We start from the raw sequence: 24,453 nt of genomic DNA, 5'->3' as shown, positions 1-24,453 counted from the left end.
ACTAAACAGATGCTAGCAGGCACACTCTGACTGCGGTGAACAGCTACGCCTGCAGACCCCGCTCTTTACGTTTCCTGGGTCTGCGCGCGCAAGTGCAATGTACTGATAGCGTTGTTGTTTCCGCAATGGAGGGTACAGCAAACTCCACAGTCAGAGACCCAAGCGATTCATACGTTCCTGGTAGCATTGTCAATCCAACGTGCATGTCTCCGTACAAGCTCAGCCACAATGTCCTCTTCGATCTCTTTTTCCGGGTTCTGCTCCAAGTCTATCGTCAGCCACGTCTCCTCGTAGTCCGCCGACGGGGGCTCTGCGATTTCTGTAGAGAGCGCGGGAGAGGCGGAAGGTGGCGAAGCGGACTTCGGGGAGACGAACACGACCTCGAACTTGCGCCGATGGAGTTCGTTTCCGATGACGACTTGATGGCCATATCGCGCGAGCGCCTGACGCGCTTTCGGGACGAGCAGGTCCTCGTCTGTCTCGAGCTGCAGGGCATTGTGAGCGATGAGATGATGGTCTATGGGAAGCGGGGCAGGACGTGGGTATGGCGCACCTTGAATGAGACGATGAACCCCTCGCGCGTCCACTCGGCGACGAGCGGCTTGAGGATCTTGGGCACCTGGTCCATCTCGATGTGTAGACTACCCTTGCCGGATTGGATCTTGTGTACGGACTATATGAGCGCATACATCAGCACAAGAGGCCAGATGGTAGGTCGTACGAAGCACAACCGTGCAGGACGGGCGACAAAGGGGCCGGAAACAAACTACGCACCATTTTCTGTCTCGGGAGAAAGAAATCGCTGACGGCCGCGGCGAGATAGTATAGGCAGTTCCTCCCGAGCAAGCTCATCTCCTGGCTCACCGCTCGCAACAGCCACAAGTAGTCGTTCACCGTGACGAAGGTGAGAGTCAGCAGTGTTCCCGCGCGCTGCACGGCCTTGTACGTAGAGAGGACTTCCAGCAGCTGTGCGCGTTCCTCTGGGCGCACGGCAATGTCTCCGAAGGATGGTGCTGATGAGCCGGAGGGTTCATTGATGTCGAGGAAATCGAGGAAAGGGTGGGTGGAGTGCGAGTAGTGTCTGCTGAACGGCTGCAGGCTGAATTGCCGGTGCATGAAGATGACGGCGTAGCCCGCCTTCAAGAAGTATTCCGCGGATGTTGCACCACGCGTCCCTACATCGGAAGTCAGTATGCCTCAGTGGGGCCGGAAATGGTGCTCGAGTCAACGCACCGGCACTGAAGTTATCCAAGAACCGCACGCTACGAGAGACCCCACTGCGTCAGCCAAACGCGGCCTGCACACGGACGAGGAGCTGGGACGCATGCTCACACATTGAGCTCAAGGGGTACTGTCGTCCCACCGCTCTATGTTGTAGATCGACGAGGCGGAGAAGAATCGCGGATCAGCCCAAATCAGCGCGAAGGATAGTCTCGGAGAACGCACCGTGACGAGCACGACCTTCCGCCTCTCCTGCAGCTGCTTCTGCAGAAAATCCTTCACGCGCGCGACATCTTGTTCGAGAGACGGCGGTGGCGGTTGGGTGGCAAAGTACTTTTCGGCGGAGAACGACTCCCCGGAAGTGTTGTTGAAAGTGTTCGCGCCATCGGATTGTGCGGATGTCGTCATGTTATACGGAGTGTATAGATAGCTCAGAGTGGTCTCCCGATGTCGTATAGCCCTCGCGCGCTGCAGGATATGAAAGCAATCCGGTTCTACGTTGCGCGTAGACGGAAGTCAGATCCGCGATCGTGTGGGTGGTGAATGAGTGCAGGCCGTGTGCGAGGCCTTGGAGTCGACGCAGTAGGTTAGGTAGACCAGGAGACTAGTATGGTGGACGTCGTGATTCTCGCTGTGCCCTTAGGTATAGATGTGGATGCAGAAAAGCGAAGTCAAGGAATGCGGCACGCGAGCTGCTCCGAGCTCGGCCTGACCGCCGACTGCGACTCGAGAGACGAGGTCGATGCGTCAGCCGACGGCGCTACTCAACGTTGGCCCACTTCTTCCACTCCACCATTCATTTCTCTACAATATCTAACCACGTCTGGTCGACCGTACCAATAAACAGATCGTGCGACTTACGATTCTCCCTGCGTACGCTGATTCCACACCAACCACGGTCACGAGTTTGTCTACGGGCTGGCGTGATCATCGTCCTCAAGACTCCGTACTGTACGTACCATTGACGATCGTGTATCCCCGTTGCACTCGACGATGAATGTCTTGCAGGCACATATGCACAGCTCATGGCCCATCTGACCGTTTGATGTGGGTATGATGTGATCGCGCATGGCACTGTAAGGCCGCCATCTCGCGCTGATGTCTTGTAAGACATTTACGAAGCGCGCGATGAATGTTCCATCGTCCAAGCAGAACGCTCCCGGTCTCCCTATGTATCCTGCGGATACACCTCCTCTCCTGAAGGGTATCCTGTACTCGACAGATACAGCCATGCTTTCGTATTCGCTTAGGATGGCTTACTACCTGTGGTTGAGGACGTATAGCACGTGCGGGGCTCTAGAGCTCGCAATACCCTAGCACGGCCTGTCTCATCACGCGGGGTATGCTGCCGTACCGGTATACTTGATGGGGCTACCATGAGTGATCTCAACGCAGGACCGACCTTGATCAATCCATTCTCGCGAGCGGGTGCTGTCCACCTTTGCGCGCCCTTGTGTTTGTGGTCCCGAGCTGATGTGAGTGATACGACTCTTCTGCCTTGTAAACTGTACTGGCTGGTCATAACAATGTCACCTCAGCGCATATTCCCCGAATATTGACCTCGTGAGCTTGGACTGGAATACGACTGCTGGATGCTCATTATTGTGATCGTCGAGGGCTGCCCGACATCGTCTGTCGATGAACCAATGACGGTTTTGTGCCTGGTGTTGCCTGAAACGGCCGCTGCACTACACCTCCATCAGTGTTGCAACCGCTCATTGGCAGCGGCCTCCCGGGCACGGCAGGGCATTGAATGCTCGCGCTCGCTTTGATGCGTCCATCGGTTGGATGTACCGGAAGGGAGATGCGAATAAATACCTGACAGCCCTCGCTCAGCGCACCCCGCTGTCCCGCCGTCTTCCATTCTCTTTCACCATATCGAGGCCGGATCCTCTTCACGCCCTTAGTCTTTCTTTCTTACGCCTTCAGCCTCTTCCTTTCTCACTTATACCGAGGTCATCATGTTCTTCTCCAAGTCCGTCATCGCCGCCGCCATCGTCCTCTTCTCCGTCTCGATGGAGGTCAGCGCGCACGCCGCGATTACGCCCGTACTCGGTGTCAACGGCAAGCCCACTCGTAATGACGTCCAGCGGCCTACGAACGAAAAGCCCTGCGGCAACACCAATATTGCTCAGAAGCTCGACAGCTCGAGCGTTATCACGTTGAAGGCGGACAAGTCGTTCGACGCTACCATCACCAACTTCAACACGTGCGTTCCTTGACCAGCCATAGTCCTATCCGCGAACCCCGACTCATGCACGTCTACAGTGGTGTCGATGGCTCTCGCGAAATCGTCTCTGCTCTGGTCGACGTCACCGGCACCGGCAAGAAGTTCACGAAGGCGACCGTCAAGAAGAATGGCACCAAGGTCCGTGATTATCCAGTTTCCTATTGCTGTTTCAAATCTGACGGTATGCTGCTCGTCGACGCAGAACCCGACCAACGTCGGCCCGGAGGAGCTCATCATTCAGCTGCCGTCCGCGTGCCAGGGCGGTAAGAGCAAGAACAAGTGTCTCGTCTCGCTCAAGACCGCCGGTGGCTTCGGGAACTGCGTTGTTGTTCAGAACTCGCCGAAGAAGCGTGAGGATGGAGCTGTCGTACGTAACACCTCTTCTCGTCCTCTCTCACCCTTAATAGATCCCTGTCTAACTCTACTGTCGAAGGGAACCCGGGCTGCTCGTGCTGCGCGCATTGCACTCGAGGACCTCGACTGAGCGAACCGTTTTGACTTGTATATGCGAATCTCCGGGGTTTTGAGGGCTAATTCATCACTGTTACTACTGAATCGACTATGCATCGTCGTGCTAGAATCACTCACTTGACGTACCACACGAGCACGTCTGTCATCTGAGCCGTCCGCATTTCTCTGCGGCTCAGTGTTTTGGTTGGACGTCAACCTCGCGTGAAGAACGGCTATGTCAGTAAGCGCTTATTCATGCAGTAGGTGGGGCGGCTTGATGTATATTCATGCACACTAACATTGGATGTACAGTAGATTTACAAGCTGTCGTCTATCATAGCCAGAAGTGAACACGTGGAAGAATACGGAGTCCCGCCTGATTCAAATTACCTGCTTCCCTATCCACCGCCGCATGATGCTCCTGAATCTATGACCGTCATCGGCATGTATCAGTTTGTTTATATGGGTTGATGATGCTACTGCACCGAAGAAAGTTGATGAAGTGCCACACAGGTGACATAGACGATCCGGAGACTCCCGAGATCATATGAGGTCAGTATATGTCCATATCCCGTTCACTGGCAAGTCGCAAACGCACAACTAATCTCTGCTGACAGCTTCAACGGTGACGGCATAAGCTGTATCAAACTCGGAGTCTAAACATGCGTGCCATAGATAACCATGACAGGTGATATTCGAGGACACCTGGGATACACGGACTCGGAAGCTTGGCGAAACTCTGGTTTATCTACAGTATCATCTGCGTTGCTGCAGATGCACGTTCGTCGTTTCTCCTTTTGAGTACCGCTGCTCCTCGGCTTCGCTTCTACTACGTAAACAGGGAAGACAGTCGTATCCCTCATCCCAGTCGAGCAGACTATCTCGCTACTTCCACGCACGCCATCATGCCTACCACCAACCACACGATGGCTTTTTGTAAGTGTACCACCGACCTGTCCCTGATGAATCCTATCAAGGTCTTCATAGATGCAGCCACGCTCGTCCACCAGCTGCAGAAGACATTGGCACGTGCGTTTTGAATTCCGCTCCGCTTGTTTGCACCCATCCCTCTAGAGTACGCCTTACGCTCACCACGACGCATCTAGACGGGCAATTTGCCGTTCCGTCACGGGACAAGGACGGGCCGAAGACGGCGATTGAGATCGGCATCCTATTCCAAACAGGCTACCCACCGGCGCAGGATGTGAAGACTTTCCTGTTGGTCCGTTATGAGGCGTTGGAACTGTCGTGCCGCGATTGGGAGTCCACCGACACCCGGATGAACGCAGACTTGGAGGAGAAACAGGTGGACGATCTTCTGACACCCGCGACGGAACCTCCGGCTGCTTCCAACGTCAATGCCGGAAGCGCGGGCCAGTTCATGATCACCGAGCGCAAGCTGATGCAGCTGCGCTCTGCGAAGGGAGACGCGTTGGAGAAGATACTTCACGAACTTCGCACAGACCTGAACGCCATCGTGAATGCGACCAAGTCCGGCTGGGGGACCGTGATGATGCTGATCTGCGGCGTGGTCGCGTTGCCGAGATTATCAGCTGTCTACAAGACGGTGAGAGTGGCCTGAAATGGATGGTCCAAGTCGTGGCGGTGACGGTGCTGGAACATGGGCTGAGGACAGTGGTAGTGGGTGCAACAGGATTAATCCTCTCGTCTGGAATCTTTGGAGGTATGTACGTTCGCTGGCAACTTGCGAAGACTGAGGTGCTAGAATCGTGTTACGCCTGTAGAGGGGCTGTGCCATTCCGACCATCCGTGTTTGCTTGTCCATAAGCTAATCTACCTACTTCGTATAGTGGCAACGTACCTGCTCACAAAGGACGCTATGAATGTGCTGCTCGTCGTCAACAACACTACCACCGATGTAGACATGACAGATCACAAGGCCGAAAACGGCGAGGTCAGATACACTATGGAGGTCGGGCAAGTGAGAAGGGACGATGGGTACCGGCAGCCTGGTACGCCTTCCAGAAAGTGCACGCGGGGGGTTGGGCCCTGAGCGCTGAGCTTCTACGGCTCGCTGTTTGGTGCTGAATTCACGGTTGGGAAGGACAAGTTTTGCATCGAAATGGACTGCCCAACTCGATATTGGGCGGTAACAACAGCATTCGCGTTGCCAGCCCGGGCAGCGTCGACGGCATCATCCAAGCGGCCGATTCTTCTGGTACTGAAGAACGGGTCAAATTAAGGTCGGGCGGGAGCGTCTTGGTCAGACGTGCGGACAACTGGGGCAACGTCAACTGGGGAGTGTGCTTGATTGACTAGTTCCAGTCTGAGAAAGACTGTCGTGCACTTGGTCGAGAGCAACCTGCTGTACGTATTAGTCGCATTAGTCTTGTCGTCGTTTCATTATGGCTAGTGAGGCAGACAGTTTACGTGTATCACGTATATATTCCTGCGGACCTCTTGTGAGAATGCCACTTATACATCAGGTATGATCTTAATGTGCTTCCTCCGCGCGCAGCAGTGTTCAGCGTCCAGCGTCCAGCGCTCTGATAACCCTCGTTGTAGGTCCCTCGAACGACACTCATGTACACCCTGTGCCCTGCACAACATGTTGGCTTGTAGACATTACGATTTTGAGATAGTTCATTATCTCGGACGAGTCCTATGCGATAGTAGCGCTGTGAGATGAACTGATCTCCTCGTCCGAGTTCTGGAATGTCTTCTGCACGTTACTCGCACTTGCCTCATTCCCCTTCGACTGCTTTGAATGGCGAAGCGCTGAAATTTGAGGACATCGATTAGGAGCATCCCTCTGCGATGGGAAGGTCGAAGCTGAAAACCTACCCTACCTCATCCTCTCCATGACCATAGACAGAGATGGAAAATGCAATCGCCGGCCCTCTCCCGAACTAGTGAAGTAGATTGCGTTTATCGGGGCATTGTCGCGCAGCCCCCACGAGTCCTGCCCAACCCAGTACGGGAAGCAGGCCGTGTGCCGTTTGCCGTTATACAACGGTAGGCCGATATCCAAACTTAGAGAACCGAGGGAGCGTCAGGAGGATCACAGCACTCAATGTGATCTTACGTACCGGAACTCGTCGCGCCGCGTTGGGCGCAACGCCACGCGGCCCTTAGCGTCCATTTTCTCAAGCGCGTCGACACCGAGGAGGATGAATTCGTCGATATAGAGCGTGCCCTTGTGGACGGTGATTGTGGCAGACGAGCCTTCGGTCGTATTTTGTCCAGGCTGAACCACTACCCACTGCCCAGAGTACAGCTCTTTTACCAAGTCAGAAAGTGCTCGATCGATGCCAGGTTGCATAATCTCAAAGGCGTCGTATGCAAGTTCTGCGGCATCGGGATATGAGCTAAGCCATGAGGACGATGACGCTGTACGAAGACCCAGGATGGACGGCGATAACAGTATTGAAACCTGGCAGGTTTCCTACTACACACGCATAACGAAGGGGATAATCGAGTAAGAGACGACGTATTCGCTTAGACTCGGAGAACGTACGTTTCCAGTAGATCCTCCGAAGGCGTCCGCTGGAGTCTCGGGCCTTGATGACCTCCCATAGGAAGCCCATCTCCGTCCAGTCGTCCTCCTCGAACGCGTGCACTGGCTTGAACCATCTGTTCAGCGAGTACTGCGTGAGTGGACTCTTCGGATGTCGAGGGTTCAGCAGCGTCTGAGCGAGCATGATGAAGTCGGACAAGGAGGAGAATTGACCGCCCGAAGGATTCATGGGATTCAGGAAGTCGTCGTCCTAGGAGTGGAACGTCAGTGTCTGTTCGTATGCGCGCCGACGAGTATGATTCGCATACCACAACCTCCGGCATGACAGAAGATATCACAATGGAGTCCTTATTTTGATCGGTGGCGAGGAAGTGGCTTCCGTTCAGCCCCAGGGGGCCAAAGATATCCCGTTGTAGCAAGTCAGCATGGGAGATTCTGGAGTAGTTTCCGTCCGCCGCACTGCTTGCAGCAGCGAGTGCAAGTCCTAGGATACCGACCCCTGTGTTAGAGTAAGAGGGGTATGTCCAGGGATAGGACACGAGGTGGTGTTTAGGCAGGTCGTCGAAAAGTGCCTCGTACGTGGGGAACGGACGTCCGTTGTCCGGCGGCGGTCCGCCACCGCTGACTTCATATGGCCAGTTTGCGGCCGATCCAGGAGGCCAGTCCCGACCAAGGCCAGACATGTGAGTCGCGAGCTGAAGGAGTGTGATCGGAGCCTCCTCCGGTGTCGGCTGAGGTCCGTGCGGATCAAGACCGTCTAAGCGATACCTGAAGTCTTCAAGGTACTTGTCGACAGGATCGTCCCTAAGACTCACAGTCAATTTCTATCACAGCGTGGGAATACGAAGTCATTCACCAAGATATGATACCACGTTGCTCCAGGATGAACCCCTCGAGGACGGTGAAGAGCTTAGAGATAGAGGCAATCCGATACGAGGCATGGCTCGTCGTGGGTGGAGAATTCGTCTCGTTGGCCCTCAAGACTCCGAAGTTCTTCTCGTATAGCACTGTGTTGGATGTTACGACAGCGACGGAGAGACTGTCGATACCACCCTGTGCAAACTTTGACGTAAAATAGTCGTTCAATGCCTTCGTGGCACCACGGATAACTGGGAGGCCAGGAGATGGAGGTGTTTCCACGAAAAGGTTCGGGAGGAAAGGACGGCAGTTCCACCTATCGCCATTGGCACTTGCCTGAGGGGAGAGACTCTGCCAGCCACCGTAGGAGAGGTAGGACAGAGCGGCGATGACAGCTGGCAGCGGGTTCCAAATCATGGCTCACTGAAGATGCAGTATCAGTAGTGCATCGCTAACCCCATGATATGGTGAGGACATATACTCTGCACGGAGGCAAGGTGTACAATGGGCTTATAGTTGGTCAAGGCGAACCTCTGCAAGCACATGGGAGAACAGGAACAGACAACGTTCAACACGGCGTCAGGGCACTGGTACGAGCGCCTGGCGAACAACACTCAGCGCCCATGCGGCTCGAGTTCTAGCAGATGGAAGCACTGGCATGCCTCAAATCATTCTGCAGGAGAACAGGGATCGGACCGACTTCGCCTCTTACACTGCGCTGCTTCCTGGGCGCAGCATGAGCGTCGCGAGGCCGTGCGGTAATAAGGACCCCGGAATTCATGCAGCTATCTGAGCGGATGGTCGCGGCGCCGGTAAGTAGGAGGCGCGCATAGACCGGCGGCAGCGTTGGACGTGACTTTGTCGGCGAGCTGGCCAACGTGAAGAAGAGAGACAAAGACGCAGCGGTTGCGTTGTCAATGACGTACATGAGGCTAAGCATAAAATCTTGGTCCTATCATGTCACAGAACAGGAGACGGGGTAGTCGAATGCAGGGGACCAGAGACATTGACATAATTGCGATGTGGTGGGAGAGGCGACGAGTACGCGCAAATGGCGAGGATCTCGAAACCTACGAGAGAAAAGTCGTGCGTCGAATAGCGAGCTAATCGCAGTTTTGTGCGCTACATACCGAAGAGAGCTGCTGAAGAGCAGGTTCTAGAGGTGTGACAAGTCCTGGACGTCCCTGTGGACATCGAGGTTCTCGTTTTCGACATACCTGTATGCACCGTCGTATGCCTGGTATCCTCGCGGTGGCCGAGGACGCGAGGACGAGCGACCTGCCCAAACTGACCCAAAGCCATCCACACATTCACTGCGGTGTAGTACATCTGCGGCAATGCAGCCTACTGTCTTCAGTAAATAAACGGTAGCATTCGTCTCACTGGGCAACGGCAAACGCTTTCGACGGCACTCATACAGCACTCATGTGCCTTCGACGGACTACGCGCGGACATCAGTTGTAAAGCACGACCACGTAGAGAATTGAATTGGGGAAGAACTAGAACCACACATACCAGCGACTAGATTCTCGGCTTACCCCATCACCCAGCGCGATCGCGGCCCGCCCACAACTCTGATAATGCTTCTTCTGAGCACGAGCTTCCTACATCACTTCTCCCGGGTGTCCATCGACCATTCCTGCCACGTCGCGTAGTCCGCGCGCCGCGCGCGTGCAGACCCCGCGTCCGCCCGCATCAGCGCGTACGCGCCCAGTCGCGTTGACGCGGACTTGTTCGACCCGTTGACCGTATCGAGGCGCGACACGATGTTGCAGCCTGTCGTTTTGTTGATGACGCGCGGGGTTGCAGCACAGGAGGACTTTGCCCTGTCACAGAGCCGACGTAAGCGAACGGAGTGCATGTATTACGAATGTGAGGAAAGAGGAAGACATACCTTGTCCGCAAAGCCCTCGAAGTTCATGAGAGTATGGCCATGTACAGCGCTGCGTGCCATGGACTGCTCAGGGAGCCAGTCCTGGAGGTGGGACAAGTCTTCGACTTCGATAGAGAGATCGCACGTGGAATCTGCAGGGACAGCGCGAGCGCATGGTCGCTCTTGCAGGGCAGGCATGAAGAGGCGAATATGCATGAAGAACGCGGAACCCGTGAATGCATAGGTACTCACCAAGATCGCCACACTGCTAGATGAAAGCAGTCTTCGGCGGCACGCCCGTCAACGCAGTGTATGTCGCAGAGCGAAATTCAGGTAGCTGGCATATCGGGCCCCTTCATCAACGAGGCATTTATTGAACGATCAAGGCGGGTACGTACCGGCAAGCCGCTGTCTGTCAACTCGCAGTATAATGTCCTTGCTACCTGGGCGGCTTGAGCTCTAGCCCGCCGAAAAAGTCGAAGAGGGCGTGGTTGTCCTGGCAAAGCTCATTGAGGCTCCTTCTTTCAGTCGTGGTCGGGCCTCGAAGTCTTCGTGGGTACTGAATGGAGAAGCTCGTTCAATACCCCTGCCAGCTTTCAGGAGACCGAGGTCTGTAGCACGTTGATATTGTATGGATGCAGGCTCTCCAGCGATATTGACGCGAGGTGAAGGAGTCGAAGGCTGGCTGAGAGGAGATTAGAGACTAAAGGGGGGCCGGGGCCACGTACGAATGCGCGTAGCCCAGGGTCACGTGAGCACATGAACTATGACGGGTCCAGTAGGTCGCGATGAAATGCGGCAATCCTCACCTACTGGCCACTTCATCCGATAACTGCAAGCCCAGCCCTCCAACGAAGACAGTCATCAGCAGTGCTGTATTGCGCTCATCTCATGCTTGGTGTGCTCACCTGTCATCACACAAGTAGTGTTGCTCCGTCCAGTCCTGGGCCAAAAGTATCATCCGAATCACACCGCCCCAAATCCCCATAGGGCTGTAAGTACCTAGGATCTCTGTATTCCACACGCGCGGTCATTAAGTCCAAGCCGGCGCTGTCATATTTTATATATGGTACTTTCGATTGAATCTAGATGTCTTTGTGCCCATGTTGTTGGATTCCAGTGTGCGAAACCGCGACTGCGCGCGATACGGCTGGCCATACTGATTCATAAGTGTTACTTTGGAGTAGGACAGCTGTCGTTTCGCTCTTATCAATGAACCGACTTTGTCAGCTGCAAATTTTATCAACCTTCACATTGTTCAGGCAATGCATCAGCTACGACGCGTGCCTCCTCTCGCAAGCATCTTAGAGATGAGATTACAGAAGCTGATATCGGAACCTTGAGTCGCTGTTGTCAGTTGAGGTGTAGTGAGGTGTAGGCATCGCTGCGGACATGTTGCTTGCCGCCGCACCCGCTGAATTTGTGGAATCCGTCATGTGTTTGTACCTCCATCCTTACAGTAGATCGAGCGACAAATGCTCCAAATGCATAGCGCCGCAGTATGCATCCTTGGTGCTACCATCTCATTATCATGACAGGCTGCTGGTAGTTCATCCGACGACGAGTCTGATCATAAGACGCAATATGCATATGACGGTCAGCTGCGAACAGCATCTCCGTGCACAGATGAGTATATGAGCTTCACGACATCATGGTTGTCCAATCAGCATACTCATCTCTGCACAACTGCCAGATACTTCTAGACGCTGACTGCTACCTCTTAAAGCCTGAGTATGGCGGACAACTCAGATGTTCAGTCCGCACCGGAGACCTTATAGTAGAGCGCAGCGCAATGACGCCTAGACATGATCTAGCATCCGAGCTTGCGTCTAGCCTCGATGTTTGCTGGACATTCTCCGTTCTTGGTTCGATCCTCACGAGGGCGATTGATACCATGCACACGCTCAGGAGCCGACTGCGCCGTATTTGCAGCACGATTCTCTTACAACTTCATCCTCACATTTGACAGCGACTCGGAGGTGACACTCTTCTGGTAGGGAGGCCACCTATCTGGAGTAACAATTCTGTTTCTCCTTACTCGATGTATCACTCTCTCCACGCAAGCCTTCAATGGTATCCCGGTCCCTTCGTCTGTGGAGATGTGTTTTTTTATTCCTAGCACGCGTGATTCAACGCTTGACACTATGACAGAGGTTGACAAACCGGACATTATGATGTTTTCGACTCCCTGCACCATCGCTTGCCTTTGAAGTCCCTCCCAGTGTCCCACCCATCCTCTTGCTTCTGTCCTCGTAAACAGTCTCCACTTCTCTCTTAACTGCTTTCCCTCCCGGGCGGTCCGATCCTTCCTATTCCTAATCCGCAGATTTTGCACGTCGTGTACACTCGTGCACGGGCCCCGTCTCGGCCCCGCGACGGCCGTCATGAGCACCTTCATATCTCAGGTGCGCTGAGACAGGCTTTGGGGAAGCGTCGGCTGTGCCAGGGGTAGAGCAAGATGCTGTCGGTCGCTTTGTCGATGGCGCGCACGAGGTGGGACATGGACCCCGTGTCATATTACAGCATAGAACTTGTTCCGGTGTTGGTCGGACACAGACGTAGGATGATGGGACTCACCTTGATAGCGGGGATCTCGGAGCCACGACGTCAAAGTCAACTGTGAGCGGGTAGATGGCCATGTCGGGCGCCATTTATCGCCAATGAGCAGTCACGACAGGCATGATAGGTCTGATACTGCGGCGTAGAGGTCGAGATTATGGCCTGCGGAGATAGCGTGAATAAGATAGTGGCTGAGAAACGAAAACAACGCGCGAGCAGATGGGGATGAAACAGGGGATGGCTTTGGAGGCGGTCGCAGAAGGCACAGACGCGCGAACACTCACCAAGATTGCCGTACTGCTACGCTAGGTCGATCCTCAGCAGGACGTTGAGTAGGCACAATCTGACGAACACCGTCGCATGTAGGTAGTGGGAGCATGAGAACGAGACGTACTATCATGAGAAGTTGGCATAGTACACGTCGCAAGTGGACTACTCGGAGTACTTCCTCGGCAACAGGGCTCTATGATCCGATGGGGAGCAAGTAATGAGGGATTTAGGCGCGCAAATCCTGACGCCGATACTTGCGTTCGCCTGGTTTCGTGCCTGACCGGCGTTCTGGAGGTGTGACTAATCCGTTCAGTCGCGACGGGACTCCGAGTCAAGCTCCTCACGTACTGCACAATTCTTCGCATTCCTGCAATGTCAGATTTTAGCAGCAGCGCTGGCTTGTGCTCAGACCCGGGACCACTACTCTGCTATCACACCGTGATGCTCCGCCCTATCCTCCTACTTGAAGCATCATCCGACTCAGAGTCATGTCACAGAACGCAGCAGGGCTTCCGAAAATTGAAGTTTCCGGGCATTCTTTGTTCAATGAGCAGATTCGTGCTCACGCTGTTCGATTCGCAGCGCAATTGCGACTGCGATACGGCTGACTATACTGACTTCCCAGGGTTGCTTTATAGTGGGTCTGATTCATTTTCGCTCTAGTCACTGACCCGACGAGCTCAGCTGCGAATCCCTCCCATCCGCACATTCTTCAGGCAACGTACGTGCCCTTGCCCTCCTTCAAACGCATTTTGGTATGACAGCAACTGATAACCAGAGCCAATCAAACCTTGAATGGCTGTTAAGATGTCAGAGAAGCTGCGGTGATGTGAGTTGCCCCGGTCCTTGCTGGACCTGTGGAACCCGTCACTTAGTATCCGCGCCTGCATACATCTAACTTTGCTGTCAATAGAGCGACAGGTACACTGAATGCAGAACATCATGTATCCTTCGTACTAGTGCCTACCCGTCGTCACAGGTCGCTCATGTAATGTCCGACGATAATACTGATAATGACTAGCTGAAAACAGCTTCTCCGTACAGTTCAGCATGCCGATAAATAGGTCCCACACTGTGGATTCACAAACCACATACCTTCGTTCCGATACCTGCCCGATACCTCTAGACCTTGAGTGCTACCTCAGCTTACAAGTCTCGGTATGGCCGACAACCCAGATGTCCAAATTCCTTATGAATATTTGTAAGTAGTGCTATAGCCCCTATAAGTGATCTAACATCTGAGCTTGCGTCTAGCTTCGGGAATTGCTGGAGCTACGCTGCTCTTGGTTCGTTCATTGTGAGGGCAATCGACACCATGCACATACTCACGAGCCGTCCGTGGCACATTTGCAGTGCTATTTGCTTATGAATTCGTGCTCACGTTGGACAGCGAGGTGACACTCTTCTGGATGGGACACCACCCGTCTGGAGCAACAATCCTGTTTCTCCTAAACCGATACATCAGTCTCGGGTCGCAGATCATAAGTAACATCCCGCTCCCTTCTTCTGTTGAGGTATCTCATTCTGTTTCTAAAATATACGAATCAACGTTTGACACTGTGACAGAGGTACGCAGTGATTTTCAAAGATTCCGACCGTGCGTTCTGACGCGTACACAGCACATTTTCCCTAGTCGTTGCTGGGGCCGTGCTGGAGGCCTTACAGTATCTCCCATGGGCTGGTAAGTGACTGCTCTACATTCTGCATGGTATTGAAAGCTCAGAAAGCTACCTTGTTGTACAGCATTTTCAGCACTCAGAACATATGCTTTGTGTTCTGACCCTTATCGATGGTTCGTCTCATCAAGCGTTTTCGCTCTGTCTTCGGTGCCCATTGTCACCAATATGTGGGTGCGTGCTCCGGATTTGCCGTGGTCAAGCAGCAGCTCATATATCTCCCCGAAGGGCAACCTACATGGATTGTCAGTGGTGAACTATCCGTCCCTAGGCATCATACCCATCGATCCCATATCGGCGAGCACAGTCACGAAGTAGGCGAAGTCACTACACCGCTCTGTGATGTACTGATTGACGCTGTACATGGCAGATGTTGGTGCATGTTTCATAGCAATATTTTTGCCAGATGCATCTTCTGAGATGAGACGTGACAGTGGAGGTGGTGACGCGATCTTCTTTGATTGCTTCTGATGCAGTCGTTCTATGTGTGACCTGGTTCCGAACATATGAGACCGTCAAGGTATCTCTCCGTCGCCTCAACAGGCGGAGCTTCGCAAGTGTTCTTCTGCTGAATGGTGAGTATAAACCGTAATCGTTCGAGCCTGATGAATGTAGCACTGAAGCGCTCCAACATTATCACAGGGACAATTTATTTTCTGTGAGTGGACGCAACCATGTCTAGATCAAGGGATGCTCACTTCTGCATCAAAAGATCGTTACTCGTGTTGAGCATTCTCCAAATGGCATTTACCATGACTGGGGTGAGCTGTGCCTGGGTGTTGTCATATATATCTGACGTTTTCATCAGCGCGCTAATGACGGGGCGACACCAACGGGTGTGATTTTGCTTCTGGAGGAACCGTACGTCAACGCTGCACCCCGTCAATTGATTCTTACATAGACGCTATGTTTGTGTGTAGCTTGACCTCCATCCTTACATCGAGGTTCCTCATCGATCTGCAGAATGCTCAGCGCAAGCTTGCGGGCTCTTCTCGATCAGTCTCACTCGGGGAAGTTGCATTCCAGCCGCAGATATCTGGGAACACCAGCCACTTCATTGGTTCTTTGGGAGCCCAGCTCTCCTTTCACCAAGTCGACGAAGGATATAACGAGGCGGAAGATGCATCGTAGGCTTCGGGCGTTTGGTCGACGCATCAGCGGTGGTGGCGTAATTGCAGGAGGCTGTCCATAGATCTCTTAACTCTTGGATCATGAGATCGCCCGTAGACGGCGGTTCTCATTCTATCATATCATATTCGCTTGACACATAGATTCAGGGCAATGAAGAGAACTGTTCCGTTTCAATTCACGCGACCCTTCTCCGCCAGGCAAAAAACGGAAGGCGAAACAGTCCGCATAGCCCTAGGATCATCCGACGTAGCGCAGTCCAATGAGCCTCTGCACCTGTATACCAGCAGCGATCATGAGCGCGTATGCAGTCGAGTGTCTTGAACGAAACCATCGATCGTGTGTCGGGGAGCTGGCCAACACGAAGGAAGACAAAGGCGCAGCAGTTTTCTTGTCAATCACGCACGTGGGGTGGAGCCATCGATTCTTGATCCTACAATGTCACAGAACAGGAGAGAGGGTAGTCGAATGCAGGGGACCAGAGACATTGACATGATTGCGATATGGTGGGAGAGGCGACGAGTACGTGCAGATGGTGAGGATCTCGAAACCTATGAGAGAAAAGTCGTGCGTCGAATAGCGAGCTAATCGCAGTTTTGTGCGCTACGTACCGAGGAGAGCTGCTGAAGAGCAGGTTCTAGAGGTATGACAAGTCCTGGACGTCCCTGTGGGCATCGAGGTTAAGATCTGTGGAGATACCGTTGGCGTCATGGGGGACGGCGGCCGGCCATTATATATGAGTGCGATGGTGGTGCAGAGGAAGAGAGGTAGATAGAGGTATCGAGCACACAACGTGGGAAAGGTGTGGACGCATGGGCACTCAAGTACTCACTAAGGGCGCTATATCGCTGAATCAGGTCAATCCTCGCCAGGAATTTCAAGTAGGAGAGCCTGAGAAGTAGCATGGGGCACAGCGGGAGTGTGAGAATGGAGACATGTATTGAAGTATCGGGGACGTAGTCTTGTGCATCGCAGAGGTGTACTGCCACTACCTGACAAAGAGGGCTCCCTCATTCAGCTAGACCTATATGACTGATCTGCGCGAGTACGCACCCGACGACCAGTCTCTGAATGATGCTTTGCACACTTGAACGGTCGGTGCCGAGCTCAACATGTCCAAGGCGGTCGCAGAGCACGTCTTCCCTGTCGATGTCGTCGAGCCGGTCTATGAAAGGGTCGTAATCGGCCTTGAATTATCCCATACATTGGAAGTCTCGTCCTCCATTCGGGGGTAAAGATAGCTGTTGGATAGTAATCGTACAGGGCGGCGAGTAGCTGGGGCTTTCTACTGCGATCGAAGGTATTCTGGTTTCAGAGAGAGCAGGGGACCTCTCGAACGTGATTGTCGTGAACCAGACAAGGGAAAAGTTTGCGACCAGCGGGAAGGGACTCGGAAGCGCGTAGTACGATCCGTGTGCTGCTACTGTGTGCGAGCCTCGACCACCGGCGCGTTGCGTTTGCGCTGCCAAGGGTAGGCGGTCGAAAGCGGTGAAAGAGATAGAATCTCTATTGCATGGACGAGACCAGACACAATCTCCGAATAAGTTATTTGAAGGAGTCGAGGGCTAGCTTAGAGGTGATTAGACGGGCAGGGCCAGAGACAGTGCATGGAGATGAGCCCTCAACACAGATGTGTGCCTTCCAGAGTAATGTGAAAGTGCGAGTATCGTTCCAACAAAGATGACTGTCTCCGACCGGTGATGTCCCATAACCATTGCACAAGCAGCTTCCATAGACCTTGGAACCGTGGCGAGACCCAAGGCTCACGAACAAGCCCAAACGTGATCATTGTACTGAGCTCTCGTCAACAGCGGCAGGGTAGAGGACCACGCATACAAAGAAAGTAGAAAGGATGCTCACCATTCGTAGAGCACATAGGATCCTCCCATGTCAGTAGTCTTGCAAGCCAAAGCACTTGCGGAGTCATCTCCCCAGACTTAGCGGCATAACTGACCTGATCGTCGGATCCTCATTTGTGGGTGGGTACTAGGGATAAATTTGACAAATGCGTGGCCGGATTTGGACGCCCTGGATTTACTCCCCTTGCGGTAGAAGTTAGGTTCACGAGGTGGTGGCAACCGCTAGAGGCAACTCGGAGGAGAATAATATTGTGGCGCTCGCTGATCGGGCCGGCCGGCAAGGCGCCCTGAGGTTGTGGGCGTCAGATAAATCTTACTACTCCTCCCACCCTTGCGTACACTGGTGATTGTACATCGTTCTATCGGATGCGCGTGACCTCTTAGTGTAGCCCGCTCTAGTGCTCTTCCAGGAAGGGCTAGTCGAGGCCTTGGAAGGTACTTGGACCAAGGGACCTGCTGCGCATTCGCACTCCTTCCAAGGAAAAGACTACAAGAGCCTCACATTGCGGCGCCGGCGAAAGACAGCACAGGAAGAGAGTTCGAAGCTACGAGCGGGCATGGCCGAGCCTGCGTCCACATCAAAGCGCGGAGTGCATGGTGCGTGTCCGCCTCTCATTTCTGGTCGGTCACGCTGTATGCCTCCAGTTGATTACCCTCCCTTCTCTATGACTGCTCCTGCCTCTGCTGTGGCTTCTTTCTTGACCTCGACGGATGTGCACACCGCAATGGTGCCAGCTCGGAGTCAGTGTCTTCTGCAAGCCACCCGATATGAGGTCGCGTCGCAGTGCTCAAATGAACAGCCCTGCAGCGACAACAGCACTCAAGAGGCAAAAGATCGCTCTGAGTGCTTCCGACTGATCCGGGTCTCGAAATGCTTCGCATACGTCATACTGCATGCATGGACTAGCTGTAACGTCAGCTGACACAGCTAGCAGGAACCAAAGGAAGGGGCCGTCGTGTGGGAGACACGGGAACACAAATACCCACAGGCTCCAGCTTCATGTTCACAGGTCAACATCACTTGAGAGCTACGCATCTGCGGAACCCCCCGCATTCCAGGCCTCTGATAACCGTTGATTATAGGTGAATCTTCTAAATGCCAGCCCACCTGTTTGAAGGTATCGCTCACGTCGTACTATTCCTTCAATCAAAAGACCATGACGACCAAGGATTGCCTTCCAGGTCTTCCCGAAGGCGTTATCTCTCGCTCCCTCCTTGTCCGCGACCTCGATATCCACATCCTCGAGGCCGGAAAGAGGGACGCACCTCTATTGCTGTTGCTCCATGGCTTCCCCGAGCTTGCGTACTCGTGGCGCAAGGTCCTCGTTCCTCTTGCGAATCTGGGCTACCACGTCGTTGCCCCTGACCAACGGAGATACGGCTGCACCAAGCCATATGATGCATCCGCGCCAGGTGCCACTCGGCTAGTCAGGTTTGAAGACGATTTCCGCCCGTACGGAATGATGAACCTCGCCCGCGACGTCGTCGCGCTCGTCTACACCCTGGGGCACAAGTCCGTCGCGGCACTCATAGGGCACGACTTCGGGTCTCTCATCGCCGGAAACTGTGTCATCGCGCGCCCCGACCTCTTCGAAAGGGTCGTCTTCATGAGCGCGCCGTACAACGGTCCTTCGCCGACATCGTCGCCCGCCGGCACAATCGCGTCCATCATGAACCTGCTTAAAGGCGCCCAGCCCCCACGCAAGCACTACATGACGTATTTCTCTGGCCCCACTGCAAACGCGGACATGCTGAGGGCACCGCAGGGTCTGCACGACTTCCTCCGCGCGTACATCCATGCAAAGAGCGGCGATTGGGCGGAAAGCGGCGCGTCCCCACACTACATCCCCATGACTTCGGAGGGTCTCGCGACGCTACCCCCGTACTACATCATGCCGGCTGACGAGACAATGGCAGAGGTCGCGCGCGAGTGTGCGCCTTCAGCGGAGGAGGTCAATACCAAATCGAGCAAGTGGCTGCCAGAGTCCGAGCTCGGGGTGTATGTAAGTGAGTATGCGAGGACGGGCTTCCAGGGCGGGTTGAACTGGTACCGCAGCTTGCTCAGCGATGAGCTTAACGACGAGTTGAGTTTGTTTGCGGGGCGGCGGATTGAGGTGCCGGCGATGTACATCGCAGGGATGCAGGACTGGGGGACGTTCCAGATGCCGGGCGCGCTCGACAAGATGCAGACACAGACTTGCACGAGGATGGACGACGGGGATGTCGTCCGTATTGAGGGCGCTGGACACTGGGTGCAGCAGGAGAAGCCCGAGAGAGTCGTAGATGAGATTGCGCGCTTTCTCAAGAAACAGCGCGATCAACGTTAACGTCGAACTGCTTCCACAGTGTGCATGTATGTACATCCCGTCAGGCAAACACCGCGCTCATACTGAATATATTCAATAGCGATTTTAGCGACTATTAAATGACAAATAGGATATTGGAACGTAGTCGGCCAGAACGTTTGAGTGTTGTAGAGTGGGTTGAGTTGCAGGTCCGAGTCGTGTCAACTACGGTACACCATTTGTGTCTTGGAGAACTATGCCATACGCCATTTGTGTCTTGGAGAAATATGGGAAGGCAGTAGAGTGATCCAGCTGTGGGGTGCATCCGTAAGACTTTCAAGGTTCCTACTATAGCGGTATTCCTACTCACTATGTCTTCGCGTCACTACAACATCTTCCGCTCAACTGAACGCGCGATCATAAACGCTTATCGCACCTGCTGAGGAGAATATGTCAACGAATAAGGTCAACACTGTGGGTTGAGAGCGGATAGTGACCACATTTTCAGAGCGTACAGACACCATAGCTTATCGGCCTCGCACGGTATATCCAGGCTTGGTCGCCGGTACGCTGGAGGAAGGCCTGCCGTGAAGCAGTGCCTATAGGACGTACACCACGAGCGGACTGAGGGCATCCGACTGGCTAATGTGTTGTAAATGAAAGATGTGTGAAGATGTAGCTATGGCTCGCTGGCGCGCATAGAGGGGCAGTGGCGGGAGGGGGATTGATGAGAACGACTCGACTTGCGAGAACGTTTATATATGCCGGAGGCAACCGCAAAGCAATCAAGCGGGACCTCCTTCTGAGACACTCAGCTTTGGTATATCACAAAAGAAACAATGGCACATGCGCAGTTGCACGAGTGACGTAAGCGGGTTCAAGCAAAGAGCTTGACATCTCATCCGAGCAGTTGCGTGGAACGAAAGATCATGCTTGTACGGGAATCATCTGCGCATGGTCAGATTGGAATGGAATGGTATAAATGGATGGTGGAGTCTGCCCATACGTATCAGGTGTGACCAGGTATTATCAGGTTTGCTGCTGACTTTGGCTAGAGTTGCCCGTATGCATAGCGGGATCTGGCAACCGGGCGCCATACAGTGCTGGGTGTTTCCTGCTTGAGAACAGTGAGATGAGATACAGGTTGCTACGCATACATTGCCTTAACGATGACCAAGAAACCGGCGGCAGGAACAAGCTCAATAGAAGCCAGAGCGATCCCACTCCCGGGCCTTCTGCCCCTCCTTCAACCATCCAATGGCATTGGCCGTCAGTCCGGCGGCACGGATGAAGAGAGTCCCATCCAGAAGTTCAGCACCCTCCAGCTCTGTCCCAGCGAACTCGCCTGCGCCTCGCGCTCCGTACACGGTCGCGTTGTGCAGCAGAGCGCGTTGCAGTTTGCACAGATGCTCCGAGGGATGGACCAGAGTTGATTGAATGATCGGAAGCCACGGGTTTGGCGATACGTCCTCGGGAGTGAGCGTTGTGTCTGCCGGGGCGACCTGCGGCTCTCCAGGCGGGACAAGCTTGTCCGTTGTTCCCTCATAGAACGCGCGGACAGGGATGGCGGGACGGCCACGGCCAATGTACCACGCGAGGGAGAAGGTAAAGTATCCTCGAAGCAGAATCGTGGCAGACCGGGGCGAGAGGTAGGCGACGAGCGATGGGAGGAAGATGCTCGAGGTCACCAAATGCATGCTGCAGAGGTCAGCCGCCGGTGCCTTGGTTCAGGAACGTGAGAACACACCTGAAGAAGTCCGCATTGAACTCTTTGTTCTGGGACCTCTGCCGGCCGCCCCAACCACCCACTCCGTAGATGAGGGCGTTCAGCCAGGCGACCTCTTCGATCTTCTTCGCAATGACCGCAGCCGACACATCGTCACCTTCGAGCTCGGCGGCCCACTCAGCAACGATGTCAATCAGAGCTTCCCCGACATGTGTCTGGACGCGATCGATGTGCGATTGTCCCTGCGGAATCGGCAGGCCCAACGCCGCGGGCGCAAACCTGGGATCGGCGAGGATACGCGCGAGGGCCGTGAAGGCGTGGATACCAGCTTTCTTCCCACCGACTGGCGCCTTCCCGTTGGCAGAGGGGTCTGCGCTGAGCGTGAGCGACGGAAGTAGAGCAGTGAGGCGAGCGACGGCCGACGGTGCTGATGTAGACTGCGATTCGAAGAGCGAGGGTGGGATGAGCCGATCGCCGTCGTCCCCGTGGGTTGCTGCCTGAGCAAGACCTAGCGTACGATTATGTCAGAGGCGTTTCATTCATCGATGCGCTACTTACCCTCCGCGACAAGGCCCAGCATGCCGATCTCTAGGCCGTTTCCGGTGTGGATCATCGGATGGACGAGCGCCGCAAAGAACCGGTTGAGCATTCTTGGCTGCCCTTCGGTATCAGAGCCGCCGATGTTAGCCTTGGCGGAAAAGATGTATTCCTCAAGGACTGCGGTGACATCCCTCTTCAATAGGAGATCCCTGAAGAACTCGAGGTATGAATTGTAGAACCTGGCCGACACAGGCATTGAGTCCAATGATACCACACGTTGAAGTTGTCGCTACTACTTACTCGCGTTTGCCAAGGTGCTTCCAAACATTCGTCGCGTTCACTGGCTCTGGAGACTCAAACGCTGGCCGCATGTACTCTACGTGCGTTTGGTACGCTGCCTCGACGAGCGTACTGTTTGCGCCGAGGGCGTAGATGGCCACGAGGTGGTGAGAAGCATGGCTGCAGTACAGTAAGAGTTAGTTACCATCAGGGAGGTAGCGACTGTTAGGCAACTCACTTGTGGAAACCCAAGTCGTTGAAAAACGCGTGCCATTTGATATGGTTGTCCTGTAGCACCTTGGCAAGTGCCTCGCCAGACTTGTGGGAGAAACCAGCGAGGCGTACTGGAGCCTTATTGGAAGGCGCTTCTGATGGGAGCGGGAAGAACCTGTCGAGCTCTGTGGTTCGAGGAGACATTGGAGGTGGAGTCTCGTTAGGCGGTGTCTGTCAAAGACGTCGAGGCTAGCGAACGAGGCTCCTTCTGGCTCCATATGTAGTCCTGGGTATTGTCGCCCAAATTTGACCAGAGCACATCACGAGCGACATCCAGCCCTTTAGGCTCCGTCGCACGTGAGATGGTAATTCAATCGTGTAGGATCCCGTGTGCACATGATTGCACATTTGAGTAAGCTTTCCCATTACAGAGCGTTGTCTGAGGAGTCATAAAGCTCACCTGTGAAGTAATCTGAAACCACACTAGCCACATGCCAGCATTGCGTGTATGAGCGGTCTGCAGTTAGGGGGATTGCGTGGCTTGCGATCAACATCTACGGCACAGTGGGCAAGTTACATAACTGCAGTACCGCGCACATCAGTTCCAAGCGAATTACATAGATAAGTCACGATCACAATCGATGACTGTAATCTGTCAAGAGTACGAATCAGCGAGATGTGGTTGGCTGCGACGACAAGCTGATTTCGAACGAAGTCTTACAGTAACTTGGGCCCGGTACCAATGCCGAGCCATATTTGGTGGAGCGTACACGTGTCAAGTGATGACTACGTAGCTACGTACCGCTGACTCGGAGACTCTAGGCCCCTCAGTCCGTGCTGCGACACGGGCAAGAGTGTTTGGCTTACAGCGATGTGCAGAATGCATTTTGTGTGAGCCAGCGCCTCATGGGCGCTGGAACACTGTGCCGGGCTGACGGGCACCAGGAAAGAGCTGGAGACCGAGGGCTGTCCTGGTCACACTAGACCCCCAGGACGGATAGTATGATGCATAGCTGATGTCTCATGAAGCAATAACCGAGTCGTCTAATGAAGAGAACCCCCATTTTGTGCTTCAGGGTCAAATGTCACGCCCCCATAACGGCGAGTAACAAAGTCACAGGTGTCAGTCCCGTGACCCTCCAGTAACTCTCTAAGCGCCGCTCTCGCGCAAAACGCGTTTTCCGTATCATTCTGCACACGTCGAAATTTGAGAAGTCAGCGATGACTGGCAGAGGCCTGCCAGTCCCCGGACCGAGCTGTCTTACGTAACCATTCGAGCATGGGCGATCCGTCGTCAGACATATACAGCGCCTTGCACCGCGTGAAGCGCCAGATTACGGAGGTTGGGGAACACGGAGAGGATGAGCACATTACCGCCACATTCCCAGCTTGTTCCCACCACATTCCGCAGGTTTAGAGGATGTCGTGGTATTGACTGCCTTCCGCTCACATTCCGACCATGTTCCCCACATATTACTTAGACATTCCGCACCCTGTGTAACATGGGATCAAATAGGATATACGACTTTGTAGCTTATTATTCATATCCATTCTTGGTGCCCGGCTTGGCACCTAGTATTCCTCCCGATATTGGCAGCCAGAACGAATTAGATCGAAATGAATATATTCAAACGGCGACTCTTCTACGCTACGTCTAAACTTCTCTATATATCATACAGACCGGCCCAATCAACCCTAACCTAATCAACTCGTACCCATAGCCGCCAGCGCAGTGACACCTACTTACAATTGGACATCAGACACAGCTGAGATGGCACGCGCAATACTGAAGATATGTGCATATATGC

General features: G+C 54.0%; 9 protein-coding genes across 9 annotated transcripts; 4 read left to right on the top strand and 5 right to left on the bottom strand.

Moving 5' to 3' along the window:
• Positions 1-107: 107 nt before the first annotated feature.
• Positions 108-1,889, bottom strand: DICSQDRAFT_88872 (phosphopantothenate-cysteine ligase). The gene is made up of 6 exons (XM_007367435.1): positions 1,447-1,889; positions 1,333-1,367; positions 1,234-1,262; positions 775-1,175; positions 554-673; positions 108-485 (listed from the first exon to the last, which is right to left on the bottom strand). The coding sequence occupies exons 1-6, from the start codon at positions 1,627-1,629 to the stop codon at positions 168-170; spliced, it is 1,086 nt and encodes a 361-aa protein (XP_007367497.1). The 5' UTR covers positions 1,630-1,889; the 3' UTR covers positions 108-167.
• A 1,176-nt stretch (positions 1,890-3,065) lies between these two features.
• On the top strand, positions 3,066-4,038 carry DICSQDRAFT_138242 (uncharacterized protein). The gene is made up of 4 exons (XM_007367434.1): positions 3,066-3,430; positions 3,490-3,589; positions 3,654-3,818; positions 3,885-4,038. The coding sequence occupies exons 1-4, from the start codon at positions 3,183-3,185 to the stop codon at positions 3,933-3,935; spliced, it is 564 nt and encodes a 187-aa protein (XP_007367496.1). The 5' UTR covers positions 3,066-3,182; the 3' UTR covers positions 3,936-4,038.
• A 768-nt stretch (positions 4,039-4,806) lies between these two features.
• Positions 4,807-5,483, top strand: DICSQDRAFT_171745 (uncharacterized protein; the record flags this gene model as incomplete). The annotated part of the gene is made up of 3 exons (XM_007367433.1): positions 4,807-4,837; positions 4,889-4,930; positions 5,008-5,483. 3 exons carry the CDS (start codon positions 4,807-4,809, stop codon positions 5,481-5,483), a joined length of 549 nt encoding a protein of 182 aa, XP_007367495.1.
• A 1,224-nt stretch (positions 5,484-6,707) lies between these two features.
• On the bottom strand, positions 6,708-8,654 carry DICSQDRAFT_148304 (beta-lactamase/transpeptidase-like protein; the record flags this gene model as incomplete). Its single annotated transcript, XM_007367432.1, has 6 exons — positions 6,708-6,894; positions 6,952-7,230; positions 7,259-7,310; positions 7,380-7,629; positions 7,688-8,183; positions 8,236-8,654. 6 exons carry the CDS (start codon positions 8,652-8,654, stop codon positions 6,708-6,710), a joined length of 1,683 nt encoding a protein of 560 aa, XP_007367494.1.
• Positions 8,655-9,476: 822 nt separating this feature from the next.
• Positions 9,477-10,734, bottom strand: DICSQDRAFT_156113 (uncharacterized protein). Its single transcript, XM_007367431.1, has 5 exons — positions 10,509-10,734; positions 10,363-10,447; positions 10,132-10,292; positions 9,753-10,063; positions 9,477-9,678 (listed from the first exon to the last, which is right to left on the bottom strand). The coding sequence occupies exons 3-4, from the start codon at positions 10,189-10,191 to the stop codon at positions 9,842-9,844; spliced, it is 282 nt and encodes a 93-aa protein (XP_007367493.1). The 5' UTR covers positions 10,192-10,292; positions 10,363-10,447; positions 10,509-10,734; the 3' UTR covers positions 9,477-9,678; positions 9,753-9,841.
• Positions 10,735-12,215: 1,481 nt separating this feature from the next.
• DICSQDRAFT_138240 (uncharacterized protein) lies at positions 12,216-13,128 on the bottom strand. Its single transcript, XM_007367430.1, has 3 exons — positions 13,064-13,128; positions 12,954-13,012; positions 12,216-12,831 (listed from the first exon to the last, which is right to left on the bottom strand). Exon 3 carries the CDS (start codon positions 12,624-12,626, stop codon positions 12,426-12,428), a length of 201 nt encoding a protein of 66 aa, XP_007367492.1. The 5' UTR covers positions 12,627-12,831; positions 12,954-13,012; positions 13,064-13,128; the 3' UTR covers positions 12,216-12,425.
• A 2,239-nt stretch (positions 13,129-15,367) lies between these two features.
• DICSQDRAFT_171742 (uncharacterized protein) lies at positions 15,368-15,746 on the top strand (the record flags this gene model as incomplete). Its single annotated transcript, XM_007367429.1, has 3 exons — positions 15,368-15,376; positions 15,424-15,476; positions 15,536-15,746. The coding sequence occupies 3 exons, from the start codon at positions 15,368-15,370 to the stop codon at positions 15,744-15,746; spliced, it is 273 nt and encodes a 90-aa protein (XP_007367491.1).
• A 3,013-nt stretch (positions 15,747-18,759) lies between these two features.
• Positions 18,760-19,929, top strand: DICSQDRAFT_181747 (alpha/beta-hydrolase; the record flags this gene model as incomplete). The annotated part of the gene is made up of 1 exon (XM_007367428.1): positions 18,760-19,929. The coding sequence occupies one exon, from the start codon at positions 18,760-18,762 to the stop codon at positions 19,927-19,929; it is 1,170 nt and encodes a 389-aa protein (XP_007367490.1).
• Positions 19,930-20,857: 928 nt separating this feature from the next.
• Positions 20,858-23,035, bottom strand: DICSQDRAFT_108392 (uncharacterized protein). The gene is made up of 5 exons (XM_007367427.1): positions 22,671-23,035; positions 22,454-22,612; positions 22,172-22,392; positions 21,635-22,121; positions 20,858-21,585 (listed from the first exon to the last, which is right to left on the bottom strand). Exons 1-5 carry the CDS (start codon positions 22,847-22,849, stop codon positions 21,087-21,089), a joined length of 1,545 nt encoding a protein of 514 aa, XP_007367489.1. The 5' UTR covers positions 22,850-23,035; the 3' UTR covers positions 20,858-21,086.
• Positions 23,036-24,453: the final 1,418 nt, after the last annotated feature.

Source organism: Dichomitus squalens (genome assembly GCF_000275845.1).
Source record: "Dichomitus squalens LYAD-421 SS1 unplaced genomic scaffold DICSQscaffold_25, whole genome shotgun sequence".
Taxonomy (NCBI): Eukaryota; Fungi; Basidiomycota; class Agaricomycetes; order Polyporales; family Polyporaceae; genus Dichomitus; species Dichomitus squalens.
Note: the sequence above shows the minus strand (reverse complement) of the source record. Positions and strands in the feature narration are given on the sequence as shown.

Coding starts and splice junctions, on each gene's coding strand:
- DICSQDRAFT_88872 (XM_007367435.1), bottom strand. CDS start 1,629: ATGACGACATCCGCACAATCCGATGGCGCGAACACTTTCAACAACACT. Junction 1,263..1,332: donor GTACCCCTTGAGCTCAATGT/GTGAGCATGCGT, acceptor GGTCTCTCGTAG/CGTGCGGTTCTTGGATAACT. Junction 486..553: donor GGTTCATCGTCTCATTCAAG/GTGCGCCATACC, acceptor AATGCCCTGCAG/CTCGAGACAGACGAGGACCT.
- DICSQDRAFT_138242 (XM_007367434.1), top strand. CDS start 3,183: ATGTTCTTCTCCAAGTCCGTCATCGCCGCCGCCATCGTCCTCTTCTCC. Junction 3,431..3,489: donor ACCATCACCAACTTCAACAC/GTGCGTTCCTTG, acceptor GCACGTCTACAG/TGGTGTCGATGGCTCTCGCG. Junction 3,819..3,884: donor AGCGTGAGGATGGAGCTGTC/GTACGTAACACC, acceptor CTACTGTCGAAG/GGAACCCGGGCTGCTCGTGC.
- DICSQDRAFT_156113 (XM_007367431.1), bottom strand. CDS start 10,191: ATGGCACGCAGCGCTGTACATGGCCATACTCTCATGAACTTCGAGGGC. Junction 10,064..10,131: donor TCGAGGGCTTTGCGGACAAG/GTATGTCTTCCT, acceptor GCTCTGTGACAG/GGCAAAGTCCTCCTGTGCTG.
- DICSQDRAFT_138240 (XM_007367430.1), bottom strand. CDS start 12,626: ATGACACGGGGTCCATGTCCCACCTCGTGCGCGCCATCGACAAAGCGA.
- DICSQDRAFT_108392 (XM_007367427.1), bottom strand. CDS start 22,849: ATGTCTCCTCGAACCACAGAGCTCGACAGGTTCTTCCCGCTCCCATCA. Junction 22,393..22,453: donor AAGCACCTTGGCAAACGCGA/GTAAGTAGTAGC, acceptor TGTGTCGGCCAG/GTTCTACAATTCATACCTCG. Junction 21,586..21,634: donor TTCAATGCGGACTTCTTCAG/GTGTGTTCTCAC, acceptor TGACCTCTGCAG/CATGCATTTGGTGACCTCGA.